Source organism: Scardinius erythrophthalmus, assembly GCF_964197995.2.
Source record: "Scardinius erythrophthalmus genome assembly, chromosome: 11".
Classification (NCBI taxonomy): domain Eukaryota; kingdom Metazoa; phylum Chordata; class Actinopteri; order Cypriniformes; family Leuciscidae; genus Scardinius; species Scardinius erythrophthalmus.
This window is the reverse complement of record NC_138231.1, coordinates 23,771,637-23,791,588: the sequence shown is the minus strand read 5'-3', so window position 1 is coordinate 23,791,588 and position 19,952 is coordinate 23,771,637. Positions and strand designations below refer to the sequence as shown.

Sequence of the window (19,952 nt, the reverse complement as noted above, 5' to 3'; positions counted from 1 at the left end):
CATCGGTGTATTAGTCACATGTTATTATTACATTCAAAAAGAATGTAAAATACCAGTAAAAACAAAAAACAAAAAAATATTTACAAACATTAAAACTATTAACATATATTTTAGTTCCCCTCACGCCACAACAAATCCTTCAAATTTAAAGAAGTGAAAATAGAACAGGAATGAAAAAAAGAAAGTCTAAAACAAACATAAATTTTAGTGGCATTTATTATGAACAACACTTGTTATAAAAGCCAAGCCTAAATTAATGTATTTAAAGCAACACAGAAACTACAGGCATGTGGGAATTGAGCTACAAATAAACTCATGTACCTCTCATTTGGCACTAATCCAAATGTGAGTTTTGCGCAGTTTTGCTTGGTTGATGTCAATTGCATTATATAAGTTGCTTTGGAATATAAGTCGCCGCACATTGATGTAGATTTAGAGATTTTGATAAAAAACTTGACTTGTATTCTGGAAAATATGGTAACAGCAGTTAACTTAGATGCTTTCTGTGCAGTGGGTTGGAGAGGATCACTCACATTCAGCAGAGCCTCGTGCCTCTGGGGGAGCGAGGACAGCTGTGACTCCGAGCGGTACAGGGTCGTGCCTTTACGCAGGACACGCAGGTCTCCTGGATTACACTGGATGGAAAGAGAGCATATTAAACATTCCATCAAACAAAACATACTTCACTGTTATCAATGAAAATAATAATGGAAAGTTAAAAAGTGGGAGAAATATAGTTTTGTAAGTCACAGCCTGTATGAGGAAAGAGGAGACAGGTCACTAATTTTTTGAAGAAAAATTATTGAGAGAAAGTGGGGATCTCTGCTTCAATTAAAAAAGAATTGTTAAAAATCAGCTGTTTATTTATTCTTGACTAGATCTTGGCTAGGTGGGCTAGCTTGGAAATGTTATTGAAACATATCCTTGAAAAAAAGATTTAGAGATTTTGGTCTTTTCCCATTCAAACAAATAAGCTGTAGCCTACATCTATTGCATACAAAGAAAACAGCTACCAAAGGGGTTTCCAAGATGGCCGCCGAGTGAATTGACTAGCCTTAAAAGGTCTATTCAAAGGTCTATTGTATTCAAAGTCAAATGTGTTTAATTTTAATCTTCTTCACCTTTCATCCATTATAGTGTTTTCATTGCTTGATGCTCAGGAGATGATGTATTTATGTACAACATATTTATGCTATCTTTAGTGTTGCAAGTGTTTGAATGTCAACAAAGCCATGTTAGCAAAAGAAAAGCTTTAGTAAGCTCTTTGTTTTGCTTGTGTTAACAACAGAGAAGATCATTTGATGCATTTTATTATGATATAATGTAGGAACTTTGTTCACTAATGCATTATATTTGATTAAAAGTGAATTTTTATCATTAATTGTGCACATGCACAGTGGGTAGTGAGCTCAATAGACATGTTTGTGTGAAATCACATTCCTGCATCTCGTCAAAATCAGATTCAGAGTTTCAGAATAGGAAACCTGACTTCAAAGTTGTGTTCTTTTGCACTTTCCCAAATATGAAGTTGTTGTATGAAGTAGTATGAAGTATAGAATTCTGTGTTTCTGAGCTGAATGAAACGTAGCATTAATACTCTCGATCAGAACAAACTCACACACAGCTTCCTGTAGGTATTCTTGTCCATATAAAGCTGCTGTAATAGAGACACCCACAGGCTCCAGCTGGCATCATCTCTAATCACCAGTGATCCTTATGACATTTTCAATGTCTTGCTTTCATGTCCTTTGAATGCATGTGATTACTGTAAGAAGACCTATAAATAACTCTGTCACTCTCTTTCAGAAGAGAAACTGTGTTTTCAGTGGCTGTAAGGAAGATGTGAACTTCACATTTGCCTGCAAACTAAACATACTGTCTCGCCCACTAACCATTCATGGTATTTAGGACACCTTGATGCAGCACTGATGTACTTGTATAAACAAGTAAAATTTTGTTTGTATGCGGTTTGTGTAGAATTTGATGAAGAATGCTGATCAAACTTGGCAGAAAAAAAAAAAAATAAATAAAAAAATAAAAATATATAATAATAATAATAATAATAATATTATATATATATATATATATATATATATATATATATACTGTATATGTGTGTGTGTGTGTGTGTGTATTTTTGTTTCTTTTTTTTTACCTGGCCTATAATAACGTGTGTTTAGTAACTTATTACAGTAATGTATTAATACTTTGCTATGATGCTCACATTACAGATCCACTTAAAGAGGCTATATGTAAGAATTTTCATGTATTAATCGCTGTGTGTAACGAAATCTAAAAAAACAAAACCTTCTTCTTCCGTTCAATGACACATGAAACGAATGCTTATACAATGTTCAGGATAATGTCGAAAGAGCTATTCTGTACTGTAATGTCAATGTGTCATGCAAAGAAAAGGTATTGATCCAAATATAGTCTCACAGAGCAAGATCTGTATAGTCTCTAATTATAATCAAACTATCATAACTGTGTAATTTGAATCATCTCATCTGTCGACATGATGCCGGTGGATTGCAAAGCTTGTGCAAACATCCACATCTCTGTGATCAGATGGTTTCTTAACTACCACTTTCTTACCGCTTTAATTTTTGTTGTGTTTATTTTATTATTGAGAGGAAAGCATGCAGCACATATTTACATATTCATCTAAACGTCGCTCTCAGCAGCGTGGAAGACGTCTGGATGTTCGTTAACAGTATATCGCTGCAAAGGTATTTTCAACTTATTTTTAAACTCTAAGTGAAGAACGAAAAAGAAGAGTATATGAGTATATCGAGGCTTTGAATCACATTGAGTCTCTTTTGTGTTACGTGTGCATGAGTGTGAGAACGAGCAGTAAGTTGCTGACTGCAGTTCACTTAATGGCCACCGGTATCACTAAAAACAAGGGTTTCTGAATTTTACATATAGAAAATAATTTAAATAATTATAATTGGAGAGTTTTCTATCCTCGTTCAGGATATTCATCCTGTCTTCAGTCTACAGTTATGACTGTTTGTTGAGAAATTATCCAGTTTGAAATACAGCTTCTTCTAAAGTTGCTGAGAGAGATGTCTTTTTCCTGAGAAAGAGAAGGAAAACTATGCCCAGCTTACAGAGGGCATAAAAACAGGGTGTGTTTGTGCTTAGTTATCTACTGAAGAAGGTAAGAATTGGTAAAATTGAAGTTTGTTGTACAAACTGTATGGTTCAATTAGATTTATAAGATGGAATTATATACAATGGTGTCCAAAATTCTGAGAAGCATTATATGAACACCTTGTGTTTATTGTTGAAATGAGCCTGAATGCACTGAGGGAGTGTCAGAATTCCTGTAGACTGACGTTATTGCGCGTCAACCGTGTCAATAGAAATAGGTTCACCCTATGAAATACCTGCACTGCCGGAATGCAACCTGTTCGAAGGGCCAAAATTCCTCACCTGAATGTATTGTTGCTCAGACAACATCAGAGTCAACATCACGTAATTAATGAAACATCTGACTACAAAAGAGTAGTTATTCCTGACTAGACAGACACACTTTGCATTCTTTCTTATTTGACAAGGCTTTTTAAATAATTGAATTATCGTTAAACTAGAGATGAGTAGGATCACCCCGTCACTCAGCAACAGACTAGTCAATTACTGTCTAGACTTTGTTTTTTTAATTTAGCTTTAATATTTTAGCAGTAGTGATTCAGGGACAAAAGTTAATTCCCATCAAAACACTGCTTTGTGTAACAAATTGCTTTAATATTGCAAACTGCTTTGTCCAAAATCTGATGGACTGTAATTATAGGGTTTCTTCATTCAGTCAGACTACCCAAAAACTAGAGAGTTTTGAACATAAGCAAGTCCGCATTTTACTGGACAGTCAAATGTAATTTAATGCAACTCAACTGTTTTCAAACTTGACAGACAGTGCTAAAAAAAAGAAAAAAAAGAATGGTGCATCTTCTTAGAAAAGATTTGGGACGATGGCCAAGACAGATAAGGGGGCATTTATAAAAAAATTAAATATGTTCATACTCATCTTTACATCCATCAGTTTGTCAGACATGAAAAATTGATGCTGCACTACCTGTGTTGCTTGAATAAATGATAAGATCAGAAAGAGGGACAAGCATATGAGCTCATGCGCCATCAGCCCAGCATGTTAGCACAAGCACTTAGACTAGCATGCCATTTTACACACCAGCTTTTTAAGTTAGAGAACATGAATACAAAGATAAGAAAGAAGCAAGAAGAGAGCTAGGAGGATATAAAGCTCCATCACCACTGAGCAAAAGTGTGGTAAAGTTACCTTCATGGACAGCTTTGATAAGCTATAACGGCTACAGGGCTGGAGAACACAAGAGACATTTCACAAACCAATTAAACAAATACATTATAATCATCAGATTGCCTTTTCAAACAGTTAGGCTTCAGACTTCACATTTTTGTGTTAACCCTCTGTTGCTGCTCACATGATTCCTCATATCAACAGAAAAATATACCGGGTGTTGACATATGAATTTGAACATGGTTTGTCTTAAAGCACATTAAAACACCACATAGACATTTAAACAACATTAAAAACTTGATTTACACCACAGGGGGACTTTAAATCACACAAATATACTTAATGTATTTAATCTCACTTTATTAACCAATGTCTTTGCAGCTGACCTTTGATCATCCAATTTAACGGTACTAATAAGCAAAAATTACGTTAAATAAACATCACATTTGTGTTTCATTTTTTTGTTTTTATTGCTGAAGTAAGAGTGTTGAACTTTCTTCTCCAGCACATCTGAAAGGTTTGTTTGAGCTGCGCCTCTACTATACAGAAGTGAATTTGCATTTCATTCATTCATTTCACTTTTGGAGTGAAGGGGCCCCAACATTTGCCAAAAATAGATTTTTTTATTTATTTATTTAATAGTCCAGGTGAAAAAAAGTAATGCAAAAGCAACATATAACTTCCCATAAAAAGCAAAAAGGTAAAGCAATTATTTACTCTTTAGGGAGTAACGCAATATTGTAATGCATTCTTTTTAAAAATAACTTTCCTCTAACACTGGTGACCAGTTTCTACCATGACGTGAATGTGACATTTGTCAGCAAAACAAAGACTTATAGGGCCTTTCCATGACAACAGACCTTTCAATCTCAGGGTCACAAGTAAATCACAAACCAAAAGTGTCATCTATCGCAACAGCTGAAATGGCTTTTAGGAAAAGCCTAGTGTAGGTATCCTGGGAAATCACGAGTTCAGCTTGGTTCATGTGCACTCAGGACAGTGTTCTCTGAAGGATTGAGCTCTCCTCTGAATTAATCATGCTTCAAGTGAATGCTCTCATTCTCAGAGGACCGCACCGATGAGACGAAAACCGTTTTCTCTCATTTGACCGGAGGGAGAAAGTAACTCTCTTGCATTTTAATCATACTCTTACAAAGTGCTTTCCATCCTGGGGATAAAATGCTTTCAGACATTCAAAGCCCTATGTTCCACATGTTCAGAGATAGAGACTCAAATAGCTTTGACTCGAAATGGCACAACATTTTAAGCGTACCACCGTCTGATACACCCACATCCACTGTGTGACAGAGCGGGGCTGGCGATGAAAACGTAATGAGGATATGTGATTAAAAGAGAGAATTATTGCAGATCCATGGACTCTTTCTCTTCAAGCCCTTGGCCATGCCAACACTCTCGGCTTTGTTTCTATGAATACTGTGATGAATTCTACCTACAAAAGGGCTTCAAGAGAACTGCTTTGTAGTCAGTATTTCCAGTGCCCACGCAGTGTTTTTATCCTCACTGGAGACTTGAAGGAATAATTCACCCAGAGATACACCACCGTGTCATTCCCAGTATATGACTTTCTTTCATCCGTGGAACACAAAAAAGAAATGCTAAAGAAAGGACTGGCTGCTCTTTTACTGTACATATTAAAGGTGAAAGGACTGATATGGCATTGGCTTGTGCACCATATTCTAAGCTTTCTGAAGCCATGGAGTCGTGACATTTGCCACATTGATGTTCTAATTTCAATGTCAAACCTGATCTCTAGCAACATATGCCATAGGCCTATTTGAGTGGATGTCGGCGGACAGCATCAGAGAAAAGGAACATAAATTATTTTGACTAAAATATACATTTTAAATAAAATATTTGTTCATTGAACAAAAAAAAAGTTTTAAGATGTAAATTATTTAATTGTAATCCCACAATGATATACTTACTGAAATGGCATTGTAATAGAATCCCTTATATTCAAACCAAAAATAAATTTCAGTATACAGTGTACCATTCTAAAGTTTGGAAAAATTACGATTTTTTTAAATATTTTTAAAAGAAGTCTATTATTCTCACCAAGGCTGCATTTATCTGGTCAAAAATAGTAAAAATAGTAATACTGTAAAATATTATCACAATTTAAAATAACCATGTAATTTATTCCTGTGATGCAGCAAATCAGCATTTTAGAATGATTTCTGAAGGATCATGTGACACTGAAGACTAGAGTAATGATACTGAAAATGAACTTCACGGGAATGAATGAACTTAAAATATTTGAAAATAGAAAATAATTTGAAATGGTTTTTTTTCAAAAATTTTCAACGCTTGCACCTTGGAACCTATTTCAAGGTTTGCGTTCTCGAGACACCAGGCACTGTTGTTGTGCGGATAAGCGGGCCAGAGCGTGTTAAGGGTTTTCTGTTAGAACAGTGTCGTGTTAGCGGCCCCTAAGTTAATAACTAATGATCTTTGCAACGGAAGTGAATCAATCAAAACTAACTTTAGCTGGACAATAACTTTATTCTAGAGCTGCTGTAAAGCCAAAACAATCTCTGTTACTTTAATTTCCTATTTTCACTGTAAAGCTGCTTTGAAACAATCCATATTGTTAAAAGCGCTATATAAATGAAGGTGACTTGACTTGACTTAACTAGTGTATATATTGTATCTGTAAACAAACAGTTGATTTCTGATTTAGCTTTTGATTTTGAAACAACTTTTGAAACAGTTGATTTCTGACTCACTTAATGTTTATATTTTAAAACGTTTTTGGTCGACATAATATATTCCATACCACCAACCTGCCAAATGCGGGTAAAAATCAAGTGTGGCGGGTAACGCTGTCAAATCACTAGCCAATTTGGCGTGTTACTATGTTTACTCACTTGATTGATCTGTCCACCTAAAACACATTTTTGGTGAAAAGGATGAAAATGAATGAGGAAGGGAGGAGATGGCTGGATGAGAGGATTATCCTATCCAAGAAATATGAAATCAAAATTATATATATATATATATATATAAGCCAAAGCTGTGACGTAGTTAACTTGGTTCATTTCTTCTTTTTTGGCTAGTAGAAGTTCTGAATGGCCGGTCACTTAAAAATTTAGTAGCCAAATTGGCCGGAGGGTGAAAAAGTTAATTTCAAACCCTGCATATGCTACTTCAATACATCTTTTTTGGTCATTGCTTAAGAGGAGTACATTAGGTAGGATTTACAACAATTAAATACAGTAAATCTTGTATCCGATTAATTGAAGAAATATTTAACAGATTCATTGATAATCAAAACAATTGTTACAGTATTAACAGCCCTGTACAGTCATCAAAGTACAGTTCACTTTTAGATTTTTGGGTGAACTATCCCTTTACCAGCTTTTAAAAAGTACCTATGTGAAGCCATGAAAATGTAATTGCCCCTCACTTCTCTAAATATGCACGTTTTATTCCTACCTACACAAGCTTGAGGTGAAAGAACGATTGAAATCCTATTCAAGTGCAGAGGAGAGTGGGCTGTAATGTTCCTCTGCTGGGTGGGTTCACGGTAAGCGTTTTGTTGTAGATGTCTGTACTATAGAGGGGAAATACATTTCTGACTTTTGGTGATAAGCAGGTTGATTGTGGTACCCTAAGGATACATAGGTGAACTTTAAATGCTCTTTCGGTTGGTGAAACCCACTCATTCTCCACGAGAGAGGTTAAATTGAGGCCACAGACGCTCAGAGATGCCCACACAATCCCAGCGTGACGGTAAGCCGCTCCTTCTTCATGCCAGAGGGGATGCTGTGTGCCAATTTAACAGTTTGACCCACCATGAATTAAAGATTGGCTGCCTCTTTCATAACCCCAAACTGCCACCACTAAGGTTGGCACCCGATGGCAAATCTAGGTCTAGTTACTCATATATGCAAGTGCTGTAGAAAGAAAGCATGTTGTTAACACAGTCCTTACTTGTGACAGAAGTTTGTTGTTATTGTCCTCTAGAATCCGGACCTTGGTTTCCAGCTGGCGAATGTAGTTTGAGGATGCATCTGTAAGACAAAATAGAAAAGGGAGAACATTTAAAATCGAATGTAATCTAATGTAAAGAAAGAAAAAAAAAACATAGTATTAGTAGTGTAACTAGTGGCTTTTCTGTTGTGAACTGAGAATCATATATGAGAATACATTTTTGCTGTGAACTTACTGTAAAGGAACATTTCAGGTTGGACCTCCTGAACAAACACACTCTACAAGACAACCTGCTGACCAACAATTGCTAATTTCTTCAGATCAGCTGTTCAGAAGTGTCAATCGCATTCAACAATTAAAGAAAGTGTTAAAGAAACAATTAAAGAAAGTCTTTTTTGGTACTGTGATCAAAAGATTTGTTGAATCAAAGTCACAAACACTAATTAGCACATCAGGTGAAGCATTTTAAAGCCCAAAATCACATACCTTTGATATTTTTCAAACTGCGGTGAAACTTCAGTTTAATTAAAGACTTGAGAATTCACCCTGTGATCTTTGGGGGTTTTGCTTTGAATTGATTCAGCCTACTTAAAGCTGCAGTCCATAGTTTTTCCTCTTTGTCTGTTCGAAATCTGCAATTGCAGTTATTCGCGGAATCATCAACTTTATCAACTTTACGCGGGTTGTGCCTCGGCACGGCATAGCGCGGATGAATCCAATGTTTTGAGGAGAATGTGCGGCTGTCAGTCACCGCACCGGTGTGGATACTGTCATTCGCAATCACAGATTCTACTTTTTGGAAGTATGACCAACATAAGAATTTTCACCGGAAAATGTCATCTGAACAAGTAACATCCACTTTTGTTCTAACCAACTAAGGGAAAAAAAGCATTGCAGTAAATCGCGCTGATTAAATCTGACGTTCGCTTATCATACCATGTTAAATGGTGTAAATTATACTTTGTTCTCAAATTGTTAATGTTAACAAATTCAGCATTGCGTGACTACTTTTAATGCCTTACCGATATTTATCCTTGTTTTCGCATGGGCCCGGTTGCAGTCTGTTTTTTTCTGTAGCCACTCCGAAGTCCGAAGTTTTTGCATTTTACAACGGGTGAATCTCCAGTTGTCACTGGTGATTGTCGTTTGAACCTTTCTAGATCCGCCATCAAATTGATAAGTTTAATTTTATCAAGTGCTGTGAGAAAAGGCTATAAATCTCCACCTCCAACATTCTCACATGCAATATAGCCTACCAGCCGAGACTCCTTCTTTATGTGTACAGATGTGAAGTAATGACGCAAAGACATGCTTGAATTTCCTGCGGAAATCCATCAGTACCACTGGAATTAAAAACATTAACGGTAACAAACTTACCATTTTGAATCTAGCTAAGGCAAGCAGATAGTTTTAAACACTGGCTGGTTATGTACCTGCTCAAAAATTTATTTTGGATAATTTTAACCCAAAAAAGTTACTGCAGCTTTAATTTCTCATGCATATGTGTTTTTAATTTAATCCCACAGTGCTTTAAGCCTAAAATTAGCCTTCCTTCTGGTAACACAGTTGAGATTATTTATGTTTTCTCTGTACACAGTGTCAAAGAATTAAAATGACCAAAAGCGTCATGCATGGTTTGATGACTAATACTACTATCAATTTCTGGGCTGGCATCATGGTTCTAGCTATGACCGCATGGAAAATTATACACCACATCACAGACCTCGTAACATGCAAGACAAAAAACAAACAAGAAAAGGAATGCAATACTGAATTATAAAATCACAGGTTACAGGGTTTAGATTAAGTGAATGATAAATACAAAGTTTTGTCATGAAAGTCTAGATGGTGCAGGCTGATAGATCCTTAACTCAATCTGCTTGCAGTCACATCATTCTCTATAGGGCACAGCTGATTTGTTCCTGCTGTATCAGTAGCCAATGAGCTCGCTGCTTAACCTTCAAATACTTGGTCAGCATTTGCTGTAGCAGTTGCAGCGCACTTTCAGAAACCCTCCACCCTCCCCAGCTCCACCTGTATATATCTGCTAAAGGTAAATCATGTATGTTATTGTACAGTAGCAGCAGCATGTCTTACTTGACAACAGCAGAGTGTTGTGTTTGTATTGGCAATAGCAAGTCCCGTACTTGCTCTGCAGCAGCAGCAGCAGCAGCAGCAGCAGCAATAACAGCAGCACCATAGCAGATCTATTACACCGAGACCAAACATATCAACTTTGTCATATCCATTACCATGCCAAACACTCCAAGAATTGTCATGAGAGAATTATTTTACCGCAGTCTACAGCTGCTACTCTAAACTGCTGTAGATGGTACAGCAGTGAACTTTGCAAATAAATCTGTAACTGTTAATGTCCCAATGCCTATAACGGGTGTCACATGTCAAGCCACTGTTTATACCTGGCATTAAGATTTGCGTTTTAGGCTACGTTTACACGTGGGTGGCTATTTTCATAAACGGACATTTCACCCCTCTTCGTTTTCAAAAATAACATCGTGCACACGAACCTGTGTATATGCTGTCAAGAGCATGCCAAACCTTTAGGTGGCAGTGTATCGAGAAGCTCAAGCCCACCTTAGCCAATCAGAATCCCAAAAATAGTCACATTCTGTGACGTCGCTACCTAAAACTCCGGTTCCCTTTCAAGGGAACTCCCGTTGCGTCGAGAATGACGCTATGGGGGGGAACGTTTTGCGTGATGACGTCTTGAAGCACATGTAAAATCAGTCCAATGGTGTGGCGGAACGTCAGAGGCGGGTGACGTCACGTACCAGGAAGCTATAAAAGCCGGCCCGAAACAGAAAACGAAAGCTTTCTGAGTCTTCAGTTGCGCTCTGTGTTGAATCTGTCCGTTTATTTGGTGTTGTCTGTCTATATATCTATATATATATTATTCAGTATGGCGAGCAAGCAGCAGTTTAGAGTGTGTGTCCATCCCTGCCCGCGTTATTTAACGGGAGGTGACACACACACTCTTTGTGTTGTTTGTTTGGGAGAGGAGCATGCCCAGTCAGCACTCGAGGGTGGTGACTGTGTGCATTGCTGTGCGCTTCCATTGCGGACGCTCCGATCCCGTTTGGCTCGGTTCAATCCCGACCATGCTCCCCAGGGCTCGGGTCCCGCCGCGGCTGAGGCTCGGCGGCGATCTCAGACCTGGGGTTCGCAAATGGATCTGTCAGTGGATGTTGAGACGGGCTCTGCCTTATCTCAGCCTCTTACTGACAGATCCAGTGCCTCTCATCAGGGTGTGGAAGCACGCGCGGCGGTTTCTTCCCCCCCGATGGAGGCACCAGTACTGCAACTTTCCAGCTCTGAGGAGTTGGATGTTGTGAGTGTTGATGCTGAGTCTGAGGATTCGCCACCTCAGTCTCATGCGTTTGAAGAATTGCTTGATGTTATTACTAGAGCTGTTGACAGACTTTCAATTGAGTGGCCAGAGGATAGGCAGGACGTTCGTTCGAAAAGTAAGCTCGACGAATGCTTCCTGCCATCTCGTGCGCAGCCCCAGCGCAGGAGCCTGCCGTTTTTCCCCGATCTCCACACCGAGGTGTCGAGATCGTGGGGGAAACCAGTGTCTTACAGAGTTTATACACCACAAACATCACACTACTCCTCAATATATAAATATAAAGAGTATGGTTATGGGGAGATGCCGAAGGTGGAAGAGACGCTTGCGGGCTATCTCTCTCCAGCAACGGCATCTTCCCTGAAGGCTCCTACACTCCCCTCTAAGCCAGTTAAAGTGACATCTTCCCTGGTTCATAAATCATATGCAGCCGCTGGTCAAGCCGCAGCGTGTCTGCATACGATGTCAATCATGCAAGCCTATCAGGCTGAATTATTGGGGGATTTAGAGGAGGGCGGGGGAATTGGTCCTGACACGGTGGCCGAACTACGCAGAGCCACAGATCTGTCTCTCAGGGCCACCAAGGAGACCGCTAAATCTATCGGGCGGTCTATGGCAGCCCTGGTGGCCACTGAGAGGCATCTGTGGCTCAATCTAAGTGATATCAAGGATAAAGAAAAGCATGTCCTCTTAGATGCTCCGGTCTCCACTGTTGGTTTGTTTGGCGATGCAGTTAACGTTGCGGTAGCAAAATCACAAGAAGCCGCTAAGCAAGCAGCTGCTCTCCAAAAACTTCTCCCCCGCCGTTCTTTCTATGAGGCTGCTGAGCGGGAGCAGCCTCACTCCTCTAAAAAGAGCGCTGATCATCGTGCCACTCAGAAACAGAGTGTGTCCTCCCGTGCTCCCCCACAAAAATCTCGGGGACACGGAGGGCGCGCTCAAACCCAGCAGTCTTCGAGGGGTAGAGCGGATCTGCGGACCGTTATTACCGCCAAGAAGGCTGCTGGGAAGAAATCCTGATGTCCGAGGGCTCAGGACAAATGAGGGTAGTCCCCCCCGAAGCAGAGCGGTTAACACCTCTTTTTACGGTGCCCGTCTCTCTTCGGTACCCTCAGGGGACCGTTCTGCCAACCCTGCCGCCTCAGGTGTTACAGGGCGCAGCGGTCTCCGGCGAGCACATATCTCAAGGACCACCCGGAAACGTAGTGGCCTCGGGATGCCCGCCCCCTCCGAGGAGGGTGTTACAGCAGTCTGTTCGGTCGTTCCCTGCCGGTGCACCGTTACAGGGCGACGAATTGACTACTCAACAACAACGAAATCCAGAAACCAGTCTCGAGAGGCTGGTACCTCTAGTAGAATCTTTGACAGCGTGGAAGCTACTGTCGAATGTTTCTCGTTGGGTCCTGCAGACCGTGGAAAAAGGGTATCAGATACAATTCAAAAAACGCCCACCTCGGTTTATGGGGGTCCTGCCCACAGTGGTGGGCCCCGAGCAGGTTCTGGTTATGGAACAGGAAGTAAACACTCTGTTAGAGAAAGGGGCCATAGAATATGTACCTCCCTCCAACAGGGAAACCGGGTTTTACAGCCGGTATTTCATAGTTCCGAAAAAGGACGGGGGATTGCGTCCCATTTTAGATCTTCGAGTTCTGAACGAGTCAGTCATGCAGCTCAAGTTCAAAATGTTAACATTGAGACAGATCGTGCCACAGATCAGGTCCGAGGACTGGTTTGTCACGATAGACCTCAAGGACGCATATTTCCATATTTCCATCCGTCCGTGTCATTGGAAGTTCCTGAGGTTTGCTTTCGGGGGCAAAGCATACCAATATCGTGTTCTTCCATTCGGCCTAGCTTTATCACCCCGCACTTTCACCAAATGCATGGATGCAGCTCTGGCGCCCCTGCGCCTCCAGGGTATTCGCATCATGAACTACATCGACGATTGGTTGATTTTAGCTCAGTCGCATCAGTTGGCGGTTCAACATCGAGATGTTGTTCTCGCCCACATGAAAGAGTTGGGGTTACGGCTGAACGCCAAGAAGAGTGTGCTTTCTCCACTCCAGAGGACCACTTTTTTAGGCGTAGTTTGGGATTCAGTGTCGATGCAGGCGCGCCTGTCACCGCCACGTATAGAGTCCATCCTTGCAGCTGTGAAAAGTGTAAAGCTAGGCCAGCTACTCACTGTCAAACAGTTCCAGAGACTGTTGGGTCTCATGGCAGCAGCTTCCAACGTGATACCTTTTGGACTGCTACACATGAGGCCCCTGCAGTGGTGGCTCAGGACCAGGGGGTTTTCCCCGAGGGGCAACCCATTTCGCACAATCAGGGTCACGCGGCGATGCTTACGTGCCCTGGTAATGTGGAAGAAACCTTGGTTCCTGTCCCAGGGCCCAGTGTTGGGAGCTCCTTGTCGTCGCAAACTGCTAACGACGGATGCTTCCCTCACGGGTTGGGGAGCGATCCTGGAGGGTCGCTCAGCTCAAGGTCTGTGGGAAGACCATCATCGTTCCTGGCATATCAATCGCCTAGAGATGTTAGCTGTCTTCCGGGCTCTGAGGAGCTTTATCACAGATCTCAGGGGACACCATGTGCTAGTACATACGGACAACACGTCGGTAGTCGCCTATATCAACCACCAAGGGGGTTTGCGCTCGCGCCCGTTGTCCAACTTGGCACGCCATATCCTCTTGTGGTCCCAGGGGAAGTTACTGTCACTCAGGGCAGCTTACATCCCCGGGGTCCAGAATATAGGAGCAGACACTCTGTCGAGGCAGGGGCCGAGGCCCGGGGAATGGAGGCTCCACCCCGAGGTGGTGGAGCTTATATGGAGGGAGTTCGGCCAAGCACAAGTGGATCTGTTTGCGTCTCGAGAGACGTCTCACTGTCCACTTTGGTTCTCCCTCACGCATCCAGCTCCTCTGGGACTGGATGCTATGGTTCAGACGTGGCCGAGGCTACGTCTGTACGCCTTTCCCCCAGTTGCTCTGCTCCCGGGAGTTCTGGAGAGAGTTCGCAGGGACCGGGTTTGCCTGCTTCTTATAGCCCCGCGTTGGCCGGGCAGAGTATGGTTTCCCGATCTGGTCTCCCTCCTCGACGGGCATCCTCTGGAGTTACCCGTCAGGAGAGACCTTCTGTCCCAGGCAGGGGGCTCAATATTTCACCCCGGCCCAGAACTGTGGAACCTGTGGGCTTGGCCTCTGAGGGGGCCCAGCTCATAGAGTCAGGTCTCTCAACTGAGGTTGTTGAGACCATTCTACAGTCCAGAGCTCCCTCCACGAGGAAACTTTATGCCCTGAAGTGGAGAGTCTTCACTTCTTGGTGTAGTGACCGTCGGTTGGACCCAGTTAACTGCCCAATTGGTACAGTGCTGGAGTTCCTGCAGGACCGGTTCACAGCAGGTCTAACCCCGTCCACTTTAAAGGTTTATGTGGCGGCCATAGGTGCTTACCACATTCCTTTGGGTGGAATGTCTGTGGGGAAAGACCCTTTGATATCTCGTTTCCTTCGTGGCACTTGGAGGCTGAGGCCTGCAGTTCGCTCTAGGGTGCCACCATGGGACTTGTCCATTGCGTTACAAGGCTTGTCCCTGGCCCCCTTTGAGCCAATTGAGGAGGTTCCTGAGAAGTTTTTAACGCTGAAAACTCTTTTCCTTCTTGCTATTTCCTCTCTCAAGAGAATAGGGGATCTCCAAGCGTTGTCGGTTGCTCCGTCATGCTTGGAGTTTGCTCCGGGTATGATCAAAGCATTTCTTCATCCGAGACCGGGCTATATCCCCAAGGTCCCCACTAATGTGGTCAGACCTATTGTTCTGCAGGCCTTCTGTCCTCCTCCCTTTCAAAATGCGGACCAGGAGGCTAATAATTTGCTTTGCCCTGTGCGGGCGTTAGACGCATATGTCCACAGAGCTGCCCTGTGGCGAAAAAGTGATCAATTATTTGTGTGCTTTGGGTCCCCTAACAAAGGAGGTCCAGTGTCTAAGCAAAGGATGAGCAAGTGGGTGGTCGAGGCTATCTCACTTGCTTATGAGGCGGCTGGGCAGCCTTCTCCTTTGGCTGTCCGGTCGCACTCGACGAGGAGTATGGCGGCCTCTAAAGCCCTTATTTCAGGAGTTTCTTTACAGGACGTCTGTGATGCGGCAGGCTGGTCCTCACCGCACACTTTCGTCAGGTTTTACTCTCTGGATCTAGACTCTGCTCCAGGGTCTCATGTTTTGTCTTCCTAGTGCTGCTCTCCAGATTACACACAGGACAGACATTCGTAGCTATGGAGGCGTTGGTATAGACGTTCCCCATAGCGTCATTCTCGACGCAACGGGAGTTCCCTTGAAAGGGAACGCCTCGGTTACGACTGTAACCTCGGTTCCCTGAAGAGGGAACGAGCGTTGCGTCGCCTTGCCATATCTCCTTCATGCCTGTCAGCTCGACTTCAGACTTTTACGAAGCTTTCGTTTTCTGTTTCGGGCCGGCTTTTATAGCTTCCTGGTACGTGACGTCACCCGCCTCTGACGTTCCGCCACACCATTGGACTGATTTTACATGTGCTTCAAGACGTCATCACGCAAAGCGTTCCCCCCCATAGTGTCATTCTCGACGCAACGCTCGTTCCCTCTTCAGAGAACCGAGGTTACAGTCGTAACCGAGGCGTTTTCTCTGTTTACATGCAAACGTGCAAACGAAGATTTTTAAAATCTCCACTCTGTCCGGAGTTTTCAGAAAGAATCGGTTTCATTGGCGAATCCTCCGTAAACGAAGGGCGCAAACGAAGGGAAATGTCTCCGTTTTTCAAAATAACCATGTACGTGTAAACGGGGCCTTAGTTGATCGGATCACAAGTGGACAATGCTAAATACAGATGTAAACAGGGTCTAAAACTTTTTGAGCTTGTCCACTTTTGACCACTTCCAGAGGTAGTTGAAAACACATTCGAACGGATTATATTTTTAACAAAAAAATTTGAAGTCCCCCTGTGGTGAAAATCAAGTTTTTAATGTTGTTTATATGTCTGTGTGGTGTTTTTAATATGCTTTAAGACAAACCTTGAATAAATTCATAAGTCAACACCATTGCTGAGTATTTTCTCCTTAAAACTGCAGTGAACCAAAGACAGTCTCAAAAACACGGTTTGAAATCACTGGTGTTTCTGACATCACAAACTACCTTGTAACCAATCAGATCAATGCGTGATCGTCAACGAGTGGATCTCTGAGCTGGTGTGAGTGAGTGGAGGCGGGGCTTATTTGCATATTCATAGAACCGGGTATACTAAATGAGGCAAGTGTGTAGAGTTACATTCAAGCTATTTTAAGGCATGAATAAGGCATTTTTTTATGTCATTTTGGTGATTAAAGATGAGTTTTGAGGGATAAAATTATTGACTACAGGGGGACTTTAAGTGAAAAACACAGTGACTTCGGGAAACATTTTTGAGTCATGAAACAAACAAATCGTTAAATTATAGTTTTGAATAGATTCATTGAAAACGACCATTTGAACTAATTAATGGAAACAACTAGGAGCATTGTCCGACTCCTCAGATGAGGGGACCCACTAACTAAATGTGACTTTACACTGTTTACACTCCCATAACATATTTCCTGTTTGTAAAATATATTACGCTGCAATTTAACATTTGGTCTTATTGACCAACTGAGCAAAGACCGTACTTTCCGACCTTCTGCAGTTCACCAATTACTATTGTGAGCAGAAATAAAGCACGTACTTTAACTAACTTTTTAAAAAACTGTTTAAGGCGTGCAGTTTGTTTCATTTGGCTATCCAAGGAATGAAATACATGTGCTGACAGTTAGCTGGGAAACTGGGAAATTGTAACAGCCAAAAGTTCCCTTTTGAGGAAGAAAAGACAGTAAGTGTTTCTGTGCTGATTTTAATCATTTAAATAATGCACTTCTGTTCAGTTTTTGTGAAAATATCAAAAATGAATGCCAGACAATAATGTTCATATTTCCTCTGTTATAAAAGAGTCATTTTATATACCAACTGTGTTGGCAGGGTGTATAAGATGGGTGGCAATAGTTATTAGCCTAAAAGCTAAACCCACTGGCGTGTCTGAGTAAAGCCCTCAGTGGTGGACAGCGAGTCAGTGCTGGATGGCTGCAATTCCCTTGTGACACTCTAATCTAACTTCATCTGGCTGACTGACCTATGGGCACGGGCCAAGCAGATTAAGAATCAACTCCGATCCAAAAAATCTCTGGACCAGCGTCCTAGTAAGATCCATCCACTACCAAACACCATTCCAACCAGAACCAGCTATTAGAAATATGTGTCACACTTTAGTTTTAGGGTTCAATTCGCACTATTTACTAACTATTAACTGTGTCTTTTGCCTCAATAAACAACTAATTTAATGCTTATTAATAGTTAGAATGGTAGTTTAGGTATTGGGTAGGATTAAGGGATGTATAATATGGTCATGTAGAATAAGGCATTAATATCTGCTTTGTAACTACTAATAAACAGACAATATCCTAATAATATACATGCAAGTAAACAACTAGTTAATAGTGAGAATTGGACCTTAAACTAAAGTATTACCAAAATATGGCTCCACTATACCCAAAAGCAGTTATAAACATCCAGTTTTCATACTCAGCCTCATCAGAGCTATTGGTTTGAGGACAACATAACCGACCTTATGCTATAAGATTCAGCTCAAAAGACAACGAACATTTAAACAACTCTAAGTTAAGTCTTCACAAATCCCTCTGGGCCTGATTCAAGATAACAACCAGTGCATGTATTATTCAGTATTTCATATTCAAAACTATTATACTCGCAGTGTGGTTAAGTACATTAAATTCAGGGCTTGACATTAACACTAGTGCAGGTGGATTTCAGCAGTGGTGTCACTCCTACTAGCCACTTTGGCAGGTTGCATTTTACATATAATTTATTACACGGCTCGGTGGAATACTTGATTCTGATTGGTCAGTCACACCATCTAGCGGTATGTTATTCGCCCAATAACAACCTGTAAAAACTGATAACACTGGATCATCCGGGTTACTGAAGTCGGTGCTTTATGCTTGCTAGGAAAGATTTTTCCTTGTGGAAGTTTTGACTTTGGTGAGCTATAAAATATTAAAACTCAAATCAATATTTTGTGTACAGTTATTTAATTATGTCATCTGGGTATCGTGGACTCACTCTCTCGTTTAATACAAACACAGCTGATGCCATTTTGAGACGATTGTTTTGTGCTTGTACACTATAACAGATTATAAGATAACAAACAGGTATGATTTAGTTTAATCTCAAATCATTATCTCTTTTATATCTCTTATTATTATTTATGTGGTGAAATACCGTGTAATAAGTGGTATAACTGTACCATATCCCTTAAATGCCCATCTAGTTTGAACTTGCAGCTTGCTAGCAACCACTTTCTCTGTGAAAGCTTGTGTTTAAAGAGCTAATAAAATATATTTTTTTATTAAAAACTTATTTTAAATAAACAATTAATTTTAGGATTAATTGCAGGTGTTTAATAGTTCATATGCCAGTCCGTAAATTAAATCTTACTGTTATATATCCAACTTATTTTTAACATAAGAGGAGCACGGCCATTTTTATCTTGAATGTGCAAGGCTTCCCGTGTCATTTGCTTCCAATTATGTACACAAAAAGTCTGTTATGCTGCTTAATTTTGCAAACTGACATTTATCATATTGTTTTAATTACCATAATCAAAATCACACACTGGTTTGTAGCACAAAATGTTTTACCATTTATGCACTGTTATTCTAGTTATTTACCTATAGAGGCGAATTAATTGGAAGTCTCGCACATCTTCTCATCAAATAGCTTCCGTGTTGCAAATTAAGGTGTACTTGTCTGCAAATGTATTTCCACATATACTTTATATTTCATATATACAATCTGACTATTTTGACTAAAAGTTGACTGAACTGTTCTGCTGCTTCCAAATCTTCAAAATAGTTGTTTTATGTTTGTATTGTTTGGTGTGTATGTCAGTATTGTTTATTTTTGCAGTGTATATGGTAAAAAAAAAAAAAAATGCACATAATGTGCACCATTTCTTGTAGTTTGGTTTACTATATCACAGACTACAAAAATTCAGCTCCAAATGTATTGAGAGACAACTCTGCATATCATAATCAAATAAATCTAACACGCTGATCAGCTATTTGCCCATGTTAGTTCAATGAACTGACATGGATGTTTGTGTGTGGCAGCACGACGTGGATGAGCTTCTGGGGGTGGGGGACTGAGTCTGGCCCTCTCGCTTTGTCGCTTCCAATCGCATCAGCAATGCCATGACCCACTTCCAAACACTGCGGCACAAGGCTCACGCGGGAATCTTCAGGAA

At 41.0% G+C, this 19,952-nt stretch overlaps 1 protein-coding gene across 3 annotated transcripts in view; it reads right to left on the bottom strand.

The window, feature by feature from the left end:
• Nucleotides 1–19,952, bottom strand: part of ccdc85cb (coiled-coil domain containing 85C, b) — a 57,963-nt gene that overhangs the window by 9,636 nt on the left and 28,375 nt on the right. For all 3 annotated transcript variants that reach the window (XR_014031032.1, XM_081378084.1, XM_081378085.1), the window contains exons 2-4: nt 8,234–8,313; nt 4,301–4,339; nt 534–635 (exon numbers count right to left, since the gene is read on the bottom strand). Coding sequence is in view for 2 of the 3 variants with exons in the window: in XM_081378084.1 (XP_081234210.1) it covers nt 534–635; nt 4,301–4,339; nt 8,234–8,313 (221 nt within the window). In the remaining variant the exon portion in view is untranslated. The remainder of the gene's footprint in view (nt 1–533; nt 636–4,300; nt 4,340–8,233; nt 8,314–19,952) is intronic.